Raw genomic sequence first — 20,564 nt, 5'->3', positions numbered from 1 at the left:
ATTATATATAGCACCAAATAGTGTAAGCTCTCTAGATATTCTACCAATTGAGTCGCATTCAAGCCATTTGCAATTCAAGAAAAAATTGTATTATGCATATAATATTATGTCTTTGACAGTTTGACACAATCACAATGTTCGTCTCCATCATGTATTTCTATTATTTTATTCCAATTTGTTTCAGATTTTTATTATATAATTTGCTTGCTAATTTTCTTTCTATCAAAACATAAGTCTTAAATACAGTTCATGCTAAAGTCACTACAACTCTTTCCTCCTAACTATTATCCAAAAAAAAAACATAATGGCCGCAATAATCATTACAATTTACAATATGTTTGTGCTTAATGTAAATTGATTAATTATTTATTGTATAATATTAGAGTTAAAAATTATAGTTGTGGTATCTACTTATCTAATTTTATATTACTTTATTTCAATATAGGTAAATAATTGTGACCATTATTCCTATAAAATTTTTGTTTGAGACGTTTTTAATTCATGAAACAAGCATAATGTATCTACAAATTGACTACTGATATTTCAGTACAATATAATAATAATTTTATACAGATTTTAAATTGTATATAATAATGATTTAAAATGGTTATTAAAAAAAAAAAAATTATTACAAAGATACATAAATTATCACTGAGATAAGTACTAAAAACAATTGTGTTAGAAAAATGTATTTAATGATCATAAAAGTTTTTATAAATTGGACGTATTTCAAAAAAATACAACGACTTGAAAGAGTGATATAATTAACAGTTAATTAATGGTTTTAACAGACTATGATAATTTAAATTATTGCTACAGGAAAGAAAATCACGTGTCGTAATCGTTTAAAATTTTCTAATCGCAAAGCATCATCCTGCACCTAAATATTATGAAGTGATCCTTAATTGTAATAGCCACGGTTCTGTTATAGGTACCTACTATATATGACCCAATATAAAACTAAAAATAAAGTACATGCAATACATAAATCTCTAAATTACCTAGGTAGATACCAAAAATATAAGACATTGAAAAATAGTGGTTAATATTGAATGAAAAATGTTTACAATACTATTGTAAAAATATATTTTAACGAAGTTTACCCCGAAAAATCTACTCCCCTATATAATATAAATTAATGAAAACCGTTCGAGTTGTATAAAATATTATTTTTGTTCAGTGCTAAATTCGTCTGATACACGTATAATATATATGTATACACCACTTTAATGCAATACCTTTACCAAAAGATAATTCCAATGTTACGGAAATTAAAATTATTATTTATTTGCGTTTTACCACTTAATGACTATACCACTCGAAGCAGTTAATATTTAAAAGTTTTATTAAACATTACACGCGATTTGCATACAATAGCTATTCTTAATCCACAAGCCACGCTTTCACTAAATACTAGTTACTTGCAACTATGTGTGCAATAATAATGGTATGTATGATTTTAAGCTGCAAATATTAAAAAATTATCATACTATCACGTATAGTATTAAAAATTAAACTCTTAAACACCCTAAAATCCAGTCAATAATCTTTGAATTTGACTATATAAAATTCGCAATATATATATTTTTTGTATTTTAATCGTGTCTCCTATACTTCATATTTAGAATATATATAACACAGTACTCTATGATAGTATAATTCTCAATTGTATGAACTATGAACTCATAAAAAATGATTAATATGGCATTACAATTTAATTAAAACTTTCGGCCATTAAATTTATAATATTATTATTTAATATTCATAAAATATTATGTTGATATCATATCGCATATTTTATAATAATAATAATAAATAATGTATACAATAAAAGTATATAGTTTATGTATCATGGTTATAATATTATATATTATTTAATTTATTTTATTACTATCCTACAGGGTGGTGCATGTTATGAATATTAACAACCATGATGGGCTGTCATTTGATCAAAGAACTTGGAATAGCATGTAAAAGAGAAAGCCATACTCACGTGTCACGTCTGTTGACTCCGCCTTACTATAACGTATAACATAAAAGAAATTTTACGATAACAATTACCCATTTTTCTCTGTTATTTTTAATATTAGAGTGAACTAACGTAGATATTATAAAATTTAAATGTAAGAATATATTGTCTAAGGCACATCGTAAGTTTTATTTCATTTGTATGTTAATTTTAAAATGCACATAATTTTTTTCAAATTTAAATTTATAAACCTTGAAGTTGCCCAAGATAATATACTTACATTTAAATGTAGTACAATACGTCAATTCGCTATAATGTTAAAAATAAAAAATACCACTCGTAACGCAGCAAATCTATATGAGCTATGAGCCCCCAGACTTTTACTTACTTTCTTGATTTTTTACTAGATTGCTCGTAATTAATATTAAAGCCATTTTATATATGCTAATGTATTTTCAGAACAGACAGTATAAAATGGAATCAAGCAAAAAATTGTTTACCACTTTTTTTTATAAAGAGTTATTATAGTATTTGAATAATTTCATAAGACTCGTTGTAAAATAAACATATGAAAAAAATCACCATACAATATAGCATGGTTTACATCCTCCTCCACAAACTTGATTATAATAATAATAATATGTAAATTTGCTCTGATATTATTGACTATAAATAAACAGTAATAAAAATCCGGTAAAGAGTTACATAGATATTCCATGTTATGCGTATGTAGAAGACAGAGACAATAATGCGGGTAAGGCGCGTCCTCCGGGAAAACGTGACATAAACACATACCGGCTGATATAGATGCAATATTGAATGTTATAATAATGGTCTTTTTACAACCACTGTCTTATAATATATATTTTATTATTTGATTTTTATTATCTATTGCCGTTTGGTCAGAAATCATCGTTGGGACCCCAAGCCATGATCGTATTCAACGGCGCCAGATCTTGAGTGCTCCACGGCCGCAACATGTTGTTGCCACTGATGCAATAACACTGTTGTTCCTTGTTATCCCTGTGGTCTTCCCGTTTTTCCGGCTGTGCCGAATGACCTCTTTTCACTGCGAAATTCTGTGTGGGAGTCACGCTGAAAACCATTGTAAAATCAAAAAAAAATATTCAACCGACCCCCTTAATATTATACTATAAAATTATGAGTATGACTAATATGTCTGACCCAAAACAAATGTATTGTTCGAAGCGAGACTATAGGGTAATAAACCTACTTCACAAAATATTTTATCGACTCTGTAGTTCACGTCTACACGTCTAATATTTATCCCAAAAATGTGACTCTTACTATTCAAATTCTTATCGACATATATTGTATATTATTAGTTTTAATTATTATAGGTAGTTACGGCTGTGACACAGTAAACGGTTTTAAGATAATCGTCAAGAGATTTGAATTCATTTAAATAATTGATAAATGTCTCTACAGTGATTATAGCATTAACTTTATATAATTAAGTGTATTTATAGAATGATTTATAAAGGTAAATTTAATTCAATGAGTTGGCCACATAATTATCAAGTTTTATAATATACTTCAAAGTAATTTATAATTCTACTTATTATAGACTTAGTCAAAACTTTTCCCTAACTTTTTTTAAAACTTTTTTGTAATTTAATGATGCAATTTTTGGTTTAATAATTAATTATTAAACCAATGTTATGGGCTGAAATACAAAAAAATAAAACTATAATTTCTACTATATGCATTATCTTGTAATCCGTTTTATTCTTATTTTGATTGGACCAAAGTGGAGACAAAAGTGAAAAGATTCTAAGAAAGTTATTGAAAAAATTTAGATTAATACATTTAAGTTTATAAAAAAAATTAAAATAAGTTTGCAAATGTACGTGGAATAAGTGTTAATAATAGGTATGTATAGGTACTTATGATTTGAAAATGAAAATAATAATTATAAATATAAATATTTTATATAGGTATTTATATTTTGGTAAATTATATATTATTATGACGTAAATTATTAAAATTCCCCATATATGATCCAGCACATTTCAAACCGAATATAGTTTATTTATCAGGTATAAGTACAAACATTTTTACTCAAATATGAATATAATATTACTTATGATTCAAAACTGATCTTTCAATATTATATTGTTGAATACATACCGATTTATTTTTGCAGTTTTTGGTCTTATTGTCTGTCGTTCGTTTTTTTCAATGACACCAATACCTCCAGTTTGAGTTGAAATACTTCTTGTAATTACAATTGCTTTGCTGTATTTATCTACTGACATGTCCTGACTCTCAGAACCATACATACTTAAATTTTTAGATTGCTTGTTTAAAAGTTTTTTATTTATGATTGTGTTACCAGAAGTTGAAATTTTAATTTTGTCATTTTTTACTAGCATTTCAAAAATAAATGATTAAAAACATACTTAAGAGAATATAACAATCAATTTATACTTACCATCATTTTGTTGCTCTAAATTAATCGATATCGGTTTTATAGAATCTTGATTCTAAATAAATATTTTTCGAATAAATATACTTAAATTTAAAGATAACTATATAAACGGCTCTTTTTTAAATAAATTGTCAATGATGAACTAAAACTTACTGCAATTTTTGCTGCTGCATTCGCCACTATTTCTACTTGGCTTTTATCGACAGTTTTATCATTTTCTGACATTATTACTAATTGTCTTAAAGGGTCATGTAATTCTGAAAAAATGTGTTACAATAATTAACATTCCTAAAAAAAAAAATATTAATAAACACTTCTATATCAATCAAAGTAGGTTATGGTACCATCAATCGATTGATCTTTTGTCAGAGTCATGTCTAAATCGTGAGCAACGGCAATCGCGTCTAGTGCTGCTCCTAGTGCGCCAGAAAGCCGAATTTGGTCATCTTTTACTTCAGAATAGGACTTGCTTTTATTTTTTGATCTAATTGCAATATTGAAAAGCAATTATTTTATTTAATTAAATATATAGCTGAAATAATTACATTGATACACTCTTAGCAACCGGAGAAGATGCGGATAGAGACGATCGTTTCCAAATCATATCTCTTAAATTTTGACCTGTGCCTTCTAATCTACGAAGCTCTTGAATGACCAACTTTCCGCTTTTCTTAAGTAAAAGTAAATTTTAGTATTTTATTAACAAAAATTAAGAGAGTAAAAAAAACTCAACGTGTTTCAACATTTATATTTAACTAATAAAAAACATAATTACCAAAACGATTCAAGGAAAAAATAAATAATATTATAGAATTGCGCAAAAACCCCAGATTTATTTTCAGAGCTATATCTTTAAAAACCCCAATACACATAATATTAATTGTCAAATGTAGTTATTATGTACAGATAACGAAAGAATTTAACTCTGACTCTTAATTTTAATTAAAGGCGTTTATGAATTTTGTTTGATGAACAAAAATATAAACTTTTATCTAAGATTATATTAATATATTTAGATTATTAACGGTTTTGAATAATTACAAGTGTATAAAATATGAATATTGTAGCAAACGATATTTTTTTAATATATTTGCACTTATAATGTGATGTTCTAACAATTTTGACACAAATAATATGTATTTTAATATATTTGGCGCTTGCCTGTACCTGTACCTATCATACATCCATACCTATAATTTAATATCTTATTATCATCAATATTAAAACAACGTTATAAAAAAATCAGATATTTTGTTGCTTTTTTTAATGTGATGATATATACCTTCCAATTTATGACAGCGCCTTTTCGCTGTTTTGCTCGAGTTTGGCTTTTACATTTAATTACCATGAATCCTCTTTGCTCTGGATTTATATCGTCACCGGGAGCCAACTGAATACTATATTCTTCGAGGTAATTCCTGGCTGCTTTTTGTGGTACAGCTCTCTCGAGGGTAACTACAATCTTGGCCCACTGAAATAAGCACATCAAATGCGTTATGGGGTTTGTGATTTATATATATAAACTATACCTATAGATATAGGAATAATATAAGCAAAACACCATTTAATGGTATAAATTATTATAAATTATTTATAATTACACGATCCATTATTATTATGTTTCACCTGTTTCATCCATTCCTTTTCGCTTTGTTCGATGACATGTGCATAAGTGTTTCCCATCATAGCTATTAACATGTTAAGTAATAAAATGGGCACTAAAACCATAAAAACCGTAAACACGGTTTTGCTGAGAGCGGGGTACACAGTGTAACTCAAATCTGCGTACTATACATAAAATGTAACGTATTATATCATATATTATCATTACGTGTTGCATCAAAGGAGATCGGTCGTAACTCACATTATAGTCGCCCATAGTAATTTGAAATAAGGCCATCCATGTAGAAGGATAAGATTTATATAACGAAGTACTGACGTCTGGTGATCCTTTGTAGAGGAAAAAAAACGATTGCGTAAAACCAGACAAAATTACTGAGTAGATGACGAAGAAAGTTAACATGTCTCCTGTGATCATCAAGTACACCATAGTTACGAAAGGACCAGTCAGGCGTATAGCGCTAAAGCACGGTATTCAATACATTACTTTATCAAACCTTCTTTTTTTTTCGCCTTATATAATACATAATACCTAAACTATTTATTATTATTATATTATAAAATACCCAGCAAAAAACATTAATAAAAACCAAGATCCGGGAACTGCAAATACTAATATGGCTTCTTCCGTTTGTTTGTCACCCATCATCCTAGGTGGTATACAAGCCAATATCAACAAATTGGAAATCAGAAATATTAGTTTGGCTGGTTCCTTGAACTATAATCAAATGTGCTGTTAATATTTAATGGTAAATACAAACGTTTTACTTGGCTATTTACCGTTTGTTTTAAAAATCCTACCAGACCTTGATTGAGTATTTCTCCGCCTTGCTGAACGATTAAATATGACAGCACTCCAACTACTGTTCCACCTTCAAAACAATATCTTGCCACATCTTGCCAGTCTTCTGCTTCTCCTAATAGTGGTTTGTCTTGGTCCACGGGTCTTAGGTATATAGAAATACTCAACATGATTAAATGGATGGATAATATAACTAAACGTTTCATAAATTGTTTCTTTAGCCAAATAAAAAAACAAAATAAAAATAAAACCATATTATGCCATTTAAACTTGTTAGTAAAAAATAGTAATACTAATAATATACATAGGTATATACCCGAGCAAAAGTTTTCCACTTTTCTTCTAATAGTTTTTGTATTATGCCTCCATCGAGCATGTCCAAATGTTCTTCTTTGGTACCGTCCAAAATTATAAACAATACAGAATTCCAATCTACGACGTAGTAATAATATGTTATTCAATTGCTAGACTAAATTCTATATAGATTAACAAACTTGTTCTTCCGTCTGGAAGTAATGTATCTAATGCACTTAAAGGATATGCCGAACACGTAATATTACTATATCTCCAAAATTCCCGTGCACTTAGTTCCAACATTTCACGGAAAACACTTGTTCTAGCAAGTTTACACGATAGTGTTAAAGGAGTTAGTCCTGCCATGTTCATGATACCATTACTTGCTGGCACTTTAGGGTGTTTCAAAGCGTAACCAAACATACTCTAAGAAAAATGTATAAATGTATATACCTATTCCCTTTATAGATATAGGTACTGATAGGTTATTAGGGATACACATTATTAAAAAGTGAATGACTTTTGTCTTTTTCAGTTTTGTACTTTTGTAACAATTTAACAACATTTTGTTATTTTTATTAATATTTATGGTTAAAATTATAAACTATTTCTTAAAAATATAAAAACAATATATTTCGTAATATTTGAAAATTTAACATAAATATTATCAATGAATTAATTGATTTATTAAATTTAATGCATCAAAATTAATTAAGAAAAGTATTAGTTATTCTTTTTTATTGCTTTTAAATAATTTTAAGGGCAAATCTAGGTCATGTTCACATTTTTTAAGATCATTATTTAATGTTTTTTTCTTTTAAACTCTACCCACATTAATATAATGCATAAAATATATAAATTAAGCAAACTACTGTAAATTATAATTAAAATTTGATTTAAAAAAATTCGGGTTCTTGCTTTTAGTGCAAAATGTACATTCATAATATCATAAAATATAAGGATACTAAATAATTACGGTAATTATATTCTGTACTGAACTGGTCTTACTATTTATTAAGTTATAAAAAAAAACTGTTATTCATAAGTTTTCTCTATATAAATTTTGAATTTTAAATTGTACCTAATCATTATAATATACAAGTCACAGATGTAGCAGTGTATATGCAGGAGAAATGTTAAATTTGACTTCAATATCAAAGCATCATTATTATTGCACACGAAAAACGAATCTAAACGGATACTGTAGCACTGTGTACAGCCTTTATTTCTAAAGATAGACGTACTTTAAAATAATTTGTATTGTTATAAATAACACAGTAGGCTAATTTTTGAGATGAACATCTCGATAATGGTACTGGTACATCAAAAAATTGGTTTTGGTTGTCTAATCAACATAGACTTCCACATACGACCGACCTAACTTTTGTCTCCAGAAAATTGCGCAATAAAATAGGAATAGACCCGTTGCTGAATCTCTCTGGTTTTTAGTGACTTTAAAAAAAAATTATACGAACTACAAACTCATCGACCATGTTCATTATAGTCTACATTGTTTACATTAATTGTCGAATTGTGGTTCACTTATTCCCGGGTGGCCTAGAGTACAGCTATAATATATCTTTCACGTAGGTATACATTTTTAATATACAGAGTAAAAAAAATTATATAAATATGTATGAGTAGATGGTGGCAATGTGTTTTGTTGTACATATCATCACAGTTTTGTTTAAAAGTAAAAAAAAAGTACATAATACACAACGACTGCATTTAGAATATTATATATTATTATAAACTATAAAGACATTATATATTGATGCATGTGTTATTTAAACGTAATTCGATTTGCAGCCAAACAATGTTTATAATTACTTACCAGTTTATCACAAACGACCACCATATGGAGTATCATATTTCCAAATGAATCCTGGGCATCAGGGTTTGCTCCAGCATCAATCAACAGGTTATACACTGTTTGGTTCCCACAACAAGCAGCCCACGCTAACGGCAGCTCCCCGAGATACGCTAGACCCTCATAATCCGTGTGTTTATTATTGATTTCTTTATTCTGTTGATCACGTGGTAAGAAAAAGCTCCCTAAATTGTATAATTTATGAAGTATTATAAATAATATTTCCAATATATCATAATGTTCATCAGATTTATTAGTATGTTGGTCATAGGCGTGCGCAAAGTTTCAAGTCGGGGGCAGCGAATATTTTTACCGGCCCATACATGATGGGTATTAAGTTAACATTTTTAAGCTCAAAATCAAAATTTAACCTTTGACCTTTAAATAAAAATATTTTAAACGATATTATCATTGGTTAATCATAGATTGTTTTTGCTCAACACCGGTTACCATATCAAAATTAAAAATACATCAAATATCAATAACACATTATTCTTTATTATTATAATACGGTTATATTATTATGTTATGTTATTATTATATAGTTCGGCCCAGACAAATATATTCAAACCGTCCAGGGGCAGCAAGAGCACACCTTGCTGCCCCTGTCCGCACGCCTATGATGTTGGTATTATATGAAGTATACCTATGGCTCTTTGACAAATATTTGCTCCAGCATCAACCAAGTCTTGGATTAAATCGTTGTTGTTATAAGCAATAGACAAATGTAATGCACTGGCACCTATGAATAGTTAGGTATAAAAATTAAAAAACGAATGAAAATATAAGCTGCTTAAAAAATAATTATATCGAGATCTGTATGAAACTCTCGTGCAACCATAACTGCGCCGTACCTATCAATTTATACGAGTTAATCTATTAAGTCCTTAATAGAATTTACCAAAACTGTCGGAAAAAAAAGAAAGACGAATACGCGCAGGATGAAACAATTTACAATTCATGTTTCAATATCGTTTACTGCACAACTTACCGAGATATTCTTCGCCTTCAACAACATCTTGACTTAACATCGGGTAATGTTTTAGAAGTAGTCGGGAGAGACGAGTGTGTATAACGGTATCGCATATGATTAATACGTGCAACAGACTTTCGCCTAATGATCCTCTGTATTGCATTTGCCAGCATGCTACATGGTCCAACCATCTTGTCAATGGATCGTGAGGACCCGGCTTTTCTTCGACATTAACGGCAACCTAAATATAAAAATAACAAATGTTAGCACAGTTGCATAGTGTTTAAACACTACCTAAGTATTAAGATAGTCGATTAATAACACGTCACAGCCGCACAACTCCAAATTAGAGAACCAAAACCAAAATAGAGCAAAGATATAAAACACCTAATGAAACACAAAATAGCTACAACACAATATAATTTTGAATATTCAAAACCGCTAAAATTGCTTGCTACATAGGTAATACTGATCCTAGTTAAAAATTCTAAACGATAAAATAAATTTTAAAATATATCGAAAAATGTTTTAAAAATATATTGAGATATAAATCATAAAGTTTATTTTAATTGTGTACCTATTCGTTTTCCTAGTCGGTACGGATCTTAAGGAAACAATATTCAGGTGCCTTCTAACGTTCCAACAGTATATTATTTGCTTTTTTTTGCATAAATTCTGGACCCGTCCGCACGCATATAATTATATTAGTCTAATATTATGATAATGGTTATATAGTAAATTATATAAATACTATAATAGCTATTAGACATTCTTACGTGTTTACGATTTTGAAATTTCCATCTCAAATAGTCATTTCGATTTATCACTTGACCTTTACCGTTGTTATACATAAGGCCAGATAATTTTTCCACAATAAATCGTTCTGCTTCGTCCTGGCCACCATTATTATACACATTGATCAATTCTCCTCCTTTTTTATAATCCGCTAACCTTAAAATATAATAATGTTTACTTTTGATATTTTAATAGCATGAATTTCAAATATATTTATAATCATAATAATTTGAATTGTTACTTATACAACAAACAATCATCCTCGTTAGACGCTTGAGAAATTACTCTATCCAGAACAGATCCTGAAGCTGTTTTTGAGAATGAAAAATCTGTGCAACTCGCACAAGTATTTCCCATTTTTATTTTATTTTATTAAATATCTTTGTTTAATTATTTTATGAAAATTGTTTTAAATAATTACACGATAATATAAACATCGGTGGTAATACAACAAATCATCGATCAAATATATTTCGTTTCCCAGGTAACTGTATAGCAATGGCTATTAATTCTACCACATATTATAACAAATTAAACAGTCTTAGATTTTTGTTATAAACAATATGTCTTAAAATTTTTAAAAAACTAATTATTTTAAATATATACTAGTCCAGCCAAGCAAAGAGTCATCAGTGGGTGAATTTACGCTTACGTTGTAGTTTTTTTTCAGCTTTCGATCACATATACTTATTATGCTAAGTAGTAAAGATTGTATATTTATTGATTATATACAAAAAAAAAAAAATAATAAATGTATACTAAATAAACATCAAACGCACCAAATTTTATACAAGTATGCTATAGCGTATAGATGGTAAATATATTTGTTATACGATACATAAAATATTATGACTATTCAGCGCCGGCGGGAGGTTTTGCAGTGCGCTGGTAGATTTTATTCATTGGCCCAAAAATTTTTTTTTCGTATGCACAAGAAATTTTCTTGGCACATAATATAGTATTTGTTCGTTTAAATTTGTTTCTATTTTATATAACTATTACCCGAAAATATTTAATGGAATTTATGTTCATAACCTATTACATTTTTTTCAGTGAATTATTTTGGACGTCGTCGTCACGCATCGGCATTACAATTAATTTTTACTCTCGCTCGTTCATTATAATATTATATTCCGATTATTAGCTGATCTGATCGATTTATGTAATTCATTTTTGACAGTTAGGTGTGTGTAAATAAAAATACTTGAAAAATCACAAGCTTCACATTAAAATTATTCCTTTTGCGTAATTATGCAGTGACGTTCAATTCCCTTAAAATGATGAACTGAGATGTACTATAAATACATTTATATCAATATAAAACATTTCAAAAATTTGAAGTATAATATACATATTTTATAAGCTTATAACTTGATAAGCAGAGAATTATACAATCAAAAATATTAAACCATCATTTGTGTGATAATTCATGCTCCAAAATTTAGTTAGTGAAACGAAACTATTTTTATAAATTCCAACACAATTTTTTTATTCTATCGCTTGTGCCCTATCAGTTCCCACCCACGCGTCAGCAGATACTATATACTTTATATCTTTAAAAATACAATAATAATATACGTACAAAATTAAAATTTATAAATAGGTATTTAGCTAGTCTTAACAATATAGTAATCATATTTATTTTTATGATAAATTTATAAACCATAACTTATAATATAAGAGATTTACCTGAAACATTTTGTTTGATATTTATTTTATTGCATTTTTGTTTTTATTCTTGAAGGAAACCATATAAGTTACTTCTTATACAGTCATATGTATTACAGGCATTTTTGGAAAAGAAGTTCTTTGTACCTATTTTTAATTTTTTTTTCTATCTAGAATTTTTTTAGAATCGACAGAAAATCCGAAAATCTATTTCTATCATGGCTACATAAATAATTTAGCCATGATTTCTATCAAATAAGATGAGTGGCCGTTAAATCACGTATAATAGCTGCTGAATAAAAAAATAATATAATAATACAAATAATGACAATTACCAAAGACCTAAGTAGTAGGTACATACAGCTGTAAGTATTTTGCTTTTTTGAGAATATATTACTGGTCGGTTCAAAGACTGATTTTCAAAATTTTAATGAAGTTGGTTAATTAAAAAACTTGTACTGACGTTCTTAATTTGAGAAATTTACTATAACCATTCAAAATACCCATGCATTTAATCTTAAGTTGACGATTTCTGTAGGAATGAGTGTGGACAATAATATGTTACCAACTCATTTTTAAATTTTAATTTACACGGTGTACTTAAAATTAGGTAGGTACTTACTGGAAATTCAAAACTATGTTATGTGACAGTCGGCAGATGGCGCTGGCGCGCTGCTGCTAATCTGCTAGGTATATGTCGTTCGATGAAGAGTATTTTTTATTTACTACCTTTCCTTATGTCACGTTATTTACGTTATTAAATATTATTATCATTGTTATTTTTTATAGTTTTTCGGCACTATCAGTCTGCCTCATCGATGTACCACTATGGCATCATTGCCACGACCGTTTCTCATCATTTGCGGCGCCGCAGAGTAGTGTTGTGACCACAGACTTCTATACTTTAACTAGATACATAGACCTCATAGTATAATATGGTCTAAGACTAGATAAGAAACTCTGGGCATTAGTGGAAGCCTAGTTCCGCCATTTTCTTGGTTGGAAAATAGTATGGTATATCATATTATAATGTGTTTATGGAAAATATTAATTTATGTAGTATTGTATTTTATTATTTTTAGACTTGCTGTTTGAAACGAAAAAAAGTTATTTCATACAGATCATTTTGTCATAATAACTTTATTTCACCTTTAAAAAAATATATATTTCCATTTGTTCCTTACACATTTTGTGTATGCCAAGTGCCAACCAACAAAATACAAAACGGAGGTCTTCTTCCTTCTTATATAAACTTCACTGATAACAATGTAAATAATATAAGAGTACCAGTACCTTATCTATATAGTTAGTACAGAAATCTGTGAGTTGTGTACTTGTGTGCACGCCCGTGTGTGAGTGAGTGCGTGTGACGAAATTAAAAATATTATTATTCGTTTCATAACAAACTAGTTTGATAATAATATCCGAGGCACTATAGTCTATATTGATAAAATATCGATAGTCCAGTGTACACCACAACTATTCTTTCCTATTTGGCAGTTGTCATTTTTCTGCATAAAGTATGTGGATATTATGCTGTAGAATATAAATTGTAATATCACGATTTACGACCTTGAACTGGTTACTTATTAATTAGTAATTATTATTGATATTTTTATTACCACCACTATCTTCCGTATTACTGTGGTCACACATAATTTACCATGTTGTGACATTTATCGAATTGTGAATCCGAAATCTGAATATTGTTTGTGTACCTTATGAACTACTCTTTTCATCACCAAATACCAGTATAATGAGTTCGACTGATTTCAAAACATCTTATAATTCAAAATATTGATTTCCAAACGTATTCAGGTGGTGAAACCAGAAACTCCTCGAGGTTCTCTCGATCGTTTTAAATTTCAATACGTTGAACAGGTTGAGAAGACTCACATAAAGACACAATGTCCAGTAAAAATATGAAAAGCAACAGGGTAGAATCTGAACTATCCGGGTGTCGAGAAGAAGGAAATTGGTCAAAGATATTAGAGCTCGTCGAACAATTATCCTCTGGCAAAGGCAAGTACCTATATTCAGATGTAATATATATCTCTCAACAATCTGTTGGACTGCAGTTGTAAACAATATTAATTCTGCGAAAAATATCATAATATAAGGTATAAACAAGGTGATAGGACAGGTTTCAGTGAGAAGGACTTGGTTGTTGTATTGCTTAAAAAATTTATACTTAAATTTCATGTCAAAGAAAGAGTAAGTTCAGCTTTTTTATCTATTAGTCACTAAAGAACTAGGAAATTAATTTCAGGATACTTACAAATATAAATGTGTATTATAGACATTTTTTTGTTAATTCATACTTCGGACAAAATATATAAATTATCATTTTTAATTAATTGGTCAAATGACTATCAAGCAAATCACCACTAACTCTATAAGAAACTTAAACTTTTTTAAGGTACAATAATTAATAGTTTTAACTATCATACTACCTTATAAATACCCAACTATTGTATTTGACCACATATTTTATTTAGATCAGAGAATCTATGCAACTATATTGAGGTATACCTAATCAGTTGTGTATATAGTATTAAACTTTTATAAAAGAGCTTCTCCCGTGAATTTTAATAAATACATTTTTATGTTTGTATAAATTATAATTTTTTAATTTTTAGCAATGCTGTATAATTTGATGGTTGGTGAAGCAAAGCTAGAAATGTTCTTAGAGGAACACCCTCCCATTGAAAACAACATTGCTATAGCTTGTGGTGGTCTTAATGAAGCCAAATCATACTTAACCGAATCAATTAGTGAGCTCTCTACACAAGTAATAAATTAGTAATAATATTAGTATTATGTATACTTTACTAACTTAATTCAAATCATTTCTAGTCAGGTTTGAGTATTGATAGCCATATGTTACTTGCTAAATTGTGTTACGCTTGTGGTCATTATGATGAAGCGATGGAACATTGTACAGAAGCCAAGTTGAACTCTATTATACAAACAGATTTACAAATCCGTAACATAAGGATATTGTCGGAGTCATTTGCAGTAAAAGGTAAGTTTAGCTCATTTAAAATTCTACTTTTCTATTTATAAATTGTAGTGTAAACATATAATTTTCATTAAAGCAATTTTATGATTATATTCGTAGGTTTGTGCCAAGAAAAGTTAAAACCAGCTTCTAGTTCTCGTTTTAAAAAAACAGAATGGATTGAAGGTGTTATTAAAAACTATGAACAAGCAGCTAATTTGGGCATTTTGTATTTGCAAGAATTGGACAACAAAGAAAATCAGCTCATGTTGCCATCGCCACTTGGTGGTAATGCACCATTGATCACAAATAGCAATTCTTCTTCTGCTACAGGTATTTTTTTTATATTTTTGCTTTTATATGCTAAATGGTCTAAATAAATTTCTTTTACAGGATCTCATTCTCCACAGCCTGTAAACATGACACATTCTCTGAGCATTTTAGTTGAGACGGCTATCTTGAGATTACCACTATTGCTAATTGAGAGTTCAAATTATGCTGGTGCCATAACAACATTCAGGTAAATAATGAGTTAGCTTACTTAGATAAAGTATCTAATTATAATCTTATGATTTTTACTTAGGAGTATATTATCAGCCTGTGAAGCCCATGGTAGTCATTCTATTCGACTTATTTTAACATACCAATTTGCTGAATTTCTTTTACGCAAAGTCTCTCCAAAATACTATTCACTGCCTACTCAAAGTAGTAAGTATTCGTATAAACAATAAAATCAAATATAAAACTAATTTTAATTATTTTAGCTCCCTCTAAAAAACAGTCAGCAAATATAAGAAGACCAAAAAAATATAATACTATTAATATGTTCACACCTAGAAGCGAACATGAAGAAGTAATATTATTGCTTATTATAAGGTAATTGCTAAATATTTAATGAATAATTTCGGATTTAAATACCGTTTTGTTTAACAACAGTGAGGCAATGGCTGCAAGAAATGCAGTACTTAGTCAGTCACCAGAGTTTAAAGAAGCAAGAATTAGAGCTTTTAGTTTGGCCACAGCCATTTATGATCTGCTTACTTTTGCATTAGTCCTTTGGGGTCAATATAATATGTTGTATGAGGTTGGTTTGGTTTTTGTTATTTTATATATATTTGATTACATCTGATTTTAATTATAATCTGTACAATTATAAAATTTGATTAGTCTTTTGAACGTGCAATGAAATTTTCTGCTGATGATGCTCATGTTTGGACACAACAAGCCCTATGTCTTGAAGCTGCTGGTCGTCATACTAAAGCTTTGGAAGTATTAAATCAAGTTATATGTATGAAACCCAACGCAATTGTCCCATGTTTATTAGCTGCTCGAATTTGTTATCAACATTTATTTAAGGTTTACTTAAAACTTAAATAATATATTAATAATAATATGGCAAAATATAAATTTTAATTTTAAATTCAGATGGAAGAAGGACTAGGTTGGAGTCAAGAAGCTCTAAAAAGGGAAAAAATACACTCTGAGAATTTACTATCAAGATGTAATCTGTACATTGGCATTGGAGCACAGTGTATGGCATTGACTTCGTTTTTAAAATCAGTTAAAGATAAATATAATGCCCTATGCATTGAATCTCTTACAAAGTATGATTTTTTAAATTTAAGTAAATGATAATTATTATTTTTATTTTTTATTTTGTTTATTATTTTAGAGCACAGCAATTGGATCCCAATGATCATCTGGTTTACTACTATTTAGCATTTTACTATGCATGTTTGGCTAAAGTACCAGAAGCTACAACTAAAGTACGTCAAGCATTAACATTGAATCCTGAGCATATACCATCATTGCAATTAGCTATCTTATTGTTGAGTGCTCAGAAAAAAATAAATGAAGCCAAATCTCTTTTAGAGTCATCTCTGGAAGATTTTCCTGATCACATTGGTTTGTTATTCATCAAAGCCAGAATCGAATTGCATACAGAAGCTTCTGACGTAATTAAATACTTAACTGTTTTCATAAGCTATGCATAATATTTGTTTTATTTTGTTTACATATATTTCAAAAGGTTGCACTTGTGACAGCTAAACATATGCTTTCTATGTGCAAAGCTTCAGCCAGCAATGAAGGTTCTCCTTCCGTAGAACATACTGATACTCGTAGTATTTTTCAGCTTTACACTACTGAACTCTCAGACAAAGATTCAAGTAATTAACACATTCACACAGTTGCTTAAGAGGATGTCATAACCGACATGTGTTGTCTGTCTTACTATTCAAATATATCAAAATGTACGTCCAGCCATACTAGTCATTAAATATTTTTATACAGCTCTTTATTGACATTTATTTAATTTTGCCGCCCTAAAACAATGCATGACTTGCTTGTGTCTCAGCTATGTTACTGCATCTAGCAGTTTTAGTTTTGTGTTACAAGCTTAAATATTTGAGTGAATTGACCTATCATCTCTGTGAAAATGATCTGTGTTTGCTTTGAGATTTTACAATATTTTAATTTTTAAGTGAGTTATAGGTATTTAAAGTATTACTATTTAAAAATACTAATTATTTACTTAAAAATTAAAATACGGTTAAATAAAACTAATGAGAGAACACTGATAATGTTCAATTATCAATTATGGTTACATTCAAGTTGGATTATAGTTCAATTAACTCAAATAACAACCAACAAAATTGGAACTACTTAATCATACCATTATAGTTTGTATATTATGCATTAGTAACACAGACAATACATGCAGGTATGACTACTCTTAATATTTGTATCTGTTATTAAGATAACAAATTGCATATTGCGTAGATTCCTTAGGGCCAGCGCGTATTGAACAAGCCTTATCAGAAGTAGCATCATCTATTAGTTCACTGGTACCCCAACGGCCTGTGACCAATACGGTGTGGCACACTCAGCAGAACGTTTGGTTACTTTTAGCTGAGGTATATTTGTCCCAAGAACAATTTGACTCAGCAAACAATTGTTTATTGGAAGCAGCCAGTATTTTTCCATTATCACACCACATCATGTTTATGGTAAATGTGCTTAATAAATCACTTTTAATTGAGTTGAATAGGTCTGCACTCCTTTGGACAACAGCTTTTATTGTTATGGAATACCTAATCTTATATTATTTGTTTTGAGTCTTAGGCGGAGATCCAGAAAAAGGGGTATTCAAAAAAAAAAGTTGGTCATATCTTTCTGTTTTAGATAATGATATTCATTAAACAAATTTATTGTATTAGGTACCTTGGTTGACCTGGGATGTTCAAGCTCTCTCTCATATCCCCCCCCCCCAAAAAAAAAAAAAAAAAATCTGTACTTGTTCAGTCTCATAAACGTTGATTTTAATTTTAAATTATTGAAGTATTTATAAATATAATTCAATAATAAACAATTTAAGATGGTATAGTTAGACTAAGATCAAAATGCAATATTACTAATAAACTACTATCTTAAATTTAAGATTTGAAAAGGCACTTTTTCACTGTATGCTCTTAACCCTAAGTAGATCACTTAGTTTCATATTTTTCCAAATAATATATATTGATTTGTTTTATACTGACTTCAAAATAAATTCTCTCTTAATATTTCGATATAGAGGGGATTATTTCATGAAAAAAGAAATGAGTTCAATGAAGCAAAACAATGCTATCAAAATGCTGTGACAGTTCATCCATCTCATTTGAAAAGCTTACAACATTTGGTAATTACATCAATGTTCATTCTACATTCAGATTGTTTATCACAGTAATTTTGTTACTCAGGGCTTAATGTACCATTATTTGGGTAGCCACAGATTGGCTGAAAAGACATTGAGAGACGCAGCAAAAATAAATCCTTATGCTCCGGAAACATGGTTTGTTAAAAATTTACAAAAACTTAATATAATGTTCTATGTTAATTGCCGTCAAATTGAACATTACAGGTATAATTTGGGAAAAGTCTTAGAGAGTTTAGGAGAGACTGACAGTGCCACGGACAGTATGGCCACTGCTCTGCAAGTAGAGATGGTCAGTCCAATTATGCAATATACAAGCATTCCTTTGCCATTTGATTAAGACTATTGGTTATTTTAATTCTTATTATCTGTATGGTTTACTTAGTAGACAAAAATTTAAAAAAAAAAGGAAGGGGTTACTGTTACCATATTCTAATATATATTAAACAAGTTGACATGCTTGTTAGTTGGCAGTATTAAATTATTTTAGTTTAAATTTTACTTATTATGTCATGTTAGATATTTGTTATGTCTTTGATCAAATATTTGTTGTTTATTAATGAATGTAGTTATTTTGTTTAATTGTCAATAAACAAAAACCATCATTGAATGATTGTCTTATACTTTTATCACTTTAGTGCGACAAATCAAATAAAAATTAAGCACTTGTTATTTTGAAAATGGAATTATAAATAATAAAATATATAGGTAATGATTACATTATATATAATAAACAAAATTATATATTTAATTAATCAGGCAAATTTAATGCAAGGTCCCTTGTAGCTCTTTCTTTTTTTTTTTTTGACACCGATCGACAGGGGCGGAATGTTTGCTTGCGCGTCACACTACTTACCCCTGCCAAACATCCGGGCATCGTTTATTGAAGAAAACATCTGTAACATAGCATGAGAAGCAGTGGGCAAATCCCCCACTTGCTATCTCTTACAGTTAATATACGCTATATACATACATGGGGCTCTATCCCCATAATTATTGCTCTTCGAGCCACAACAAAAAGTTCGTAACTAAACAAGACTTATTGATAAATTTTTATTCTGGTATCGCTCCAGCTTGGATTTTTCGTTTGTCCGCTTCTTTCCTCTTCATGACCGCTGTAATGAATCCGACCACTGCGTCCCACTTTGACTTGGATTGTAACATGGCTTTAACCATCCCTTCTGACGTGATATCCATATTGAGCTCCACTTCTAAATTATGCCGATCTCTCCACCACCTGTCGCATACCACAAACGTGTGCTCTGCGTCATCATTTGGGCAGTCACAATACATACACACCGCATCGTTACTCTTCTAGAATCTCGCTAAATATGCATTGAAGCATCTGTGGTCAGTCAAAAATTGTGTTACGTGGAAATTAATTTGCCCACGCTTCCTGTTTTTCCACCTTGCGATTGTCGGAATC

The 20,564-nt window shown here is 29.3% G+C and overlaps 2 protein-coding genes across 7 annotated transcripts; one reads left to right on the top strand and one right to left on the bottom strand.

Annotated features, from left to right (window-relative positions):
* Positions 1–2,784: 2,784 nt before the first annotated feature.
* On the bottom strand, positions 2,785–11,204 carry iav (transient receptor potential cation channel subfamily V iav). Its single transcript, XM_089229612.1, has 18 exons — positions 11,017–11,204; positions 10,757–10,931; positions 9,999–10,221; positions 9,654–9,749; positions 8,972–9,192; positions 7,338–7,563; positions 7,160–7,275; positions 6,822–7,058; positions 6,608–6,759; positions 6,286–6,502; positions 6,048–6,209; positions 5,704–5,892; positions 4,967–5,091; positions 4,766–4,905; positions 4,575–4,678; positions 4,425–4,476; positions 4,121–4,358; positions 2,785–3,064 (listed from the first exon to the last, which is right to left on the bottom strand). Exons 1-18 carry the CDS (start codon positions 11,130–11,132, stop codon positions 2,872–2,874), a joined length of 2,982 nt encoding a protein of 993 aa, XP_089085738.1. The 5' UTR covers positions 11,133–11,204; the 3' UTR covers positions 2,785–2,871.
* A 1,991-nt stretch (positions 11,205–13,195) lies between these two features.
* On the top strand, positions 13,196–19,748 carry Ttc7 (tetratricopeptide repeat domain 7). 6 transcript variants are annotated; one of them, XM_015515712.2, is made up of 18 exons: positions 13,196–13,457; positions 13,526–13,711; positions 14,262–14,465; positions 15,083–15,234; positions 15,300–15,468; positions 15,565–15,777; positions 15,838–15,964; positions 16,028–16,152; positions 16,209–16,320; positions 16,381–16,528; positions 16,612–16,800; positions 16,870–17,048; positions 17,117–17,399; positions 17,474–17,612; positions 18,226–18,452; positions 19,019–19,123; positions 19,185–19,276; positions 19,346–19,748. In XM_015515712.2, exons 3-18 carry the CDS (start codon positions 14,351–14,353, stop codon positions 19,476–19,478), a joined length of 2,508 nt encoding a protein of 835 aa, XP_015371198.2. In that variant the 5' UTR covers positions 13,196–13,457; positions 13,526–13,711; positions 14,262–14,350; the 3' UTR covers positions 19,479–19,748. The 6 variants fall into 6 exon arrangements, with proteins under 6 accessions (XP_015371198.2, XP_089084468.1, XP_089084469.1 ...); XM_089228342.1 differs by lacking the exon at positions 13,526–13,711; XM_089228343.1 differs by lacking the exons at positions 13,196–13,457; positions 13,526–13,711 and adding an exon at positions 13,762–14,261 and having other exon boundaries at positions 14,325–14,465.
* The last annotated feature ends 816 nt before the right edge of the window (positions 19,749–20,564 follow it).

The sequence above is a fragment of the Diuraphis noxia genome, unplaced genomic scaffold (genome assembly GCF_037042655.1).
Source record: "Diuraphis noxia isolate RWA-SAM2 unplaced genomic scaffold, SU_Dnox_SAM2 contig0005, whole genome shotgun sequence".
Lineage (NCBI taxonomy): Eukaryota > Metazoa > Arthropoda > Insecta > Hemiptera > Aphididae > Diuraphis > Diuraphis noxia.
Note: the sequence above shows the minus strand (reverse complement) of the source record. Positions and strands in the feature narration are given on the sequence as shown.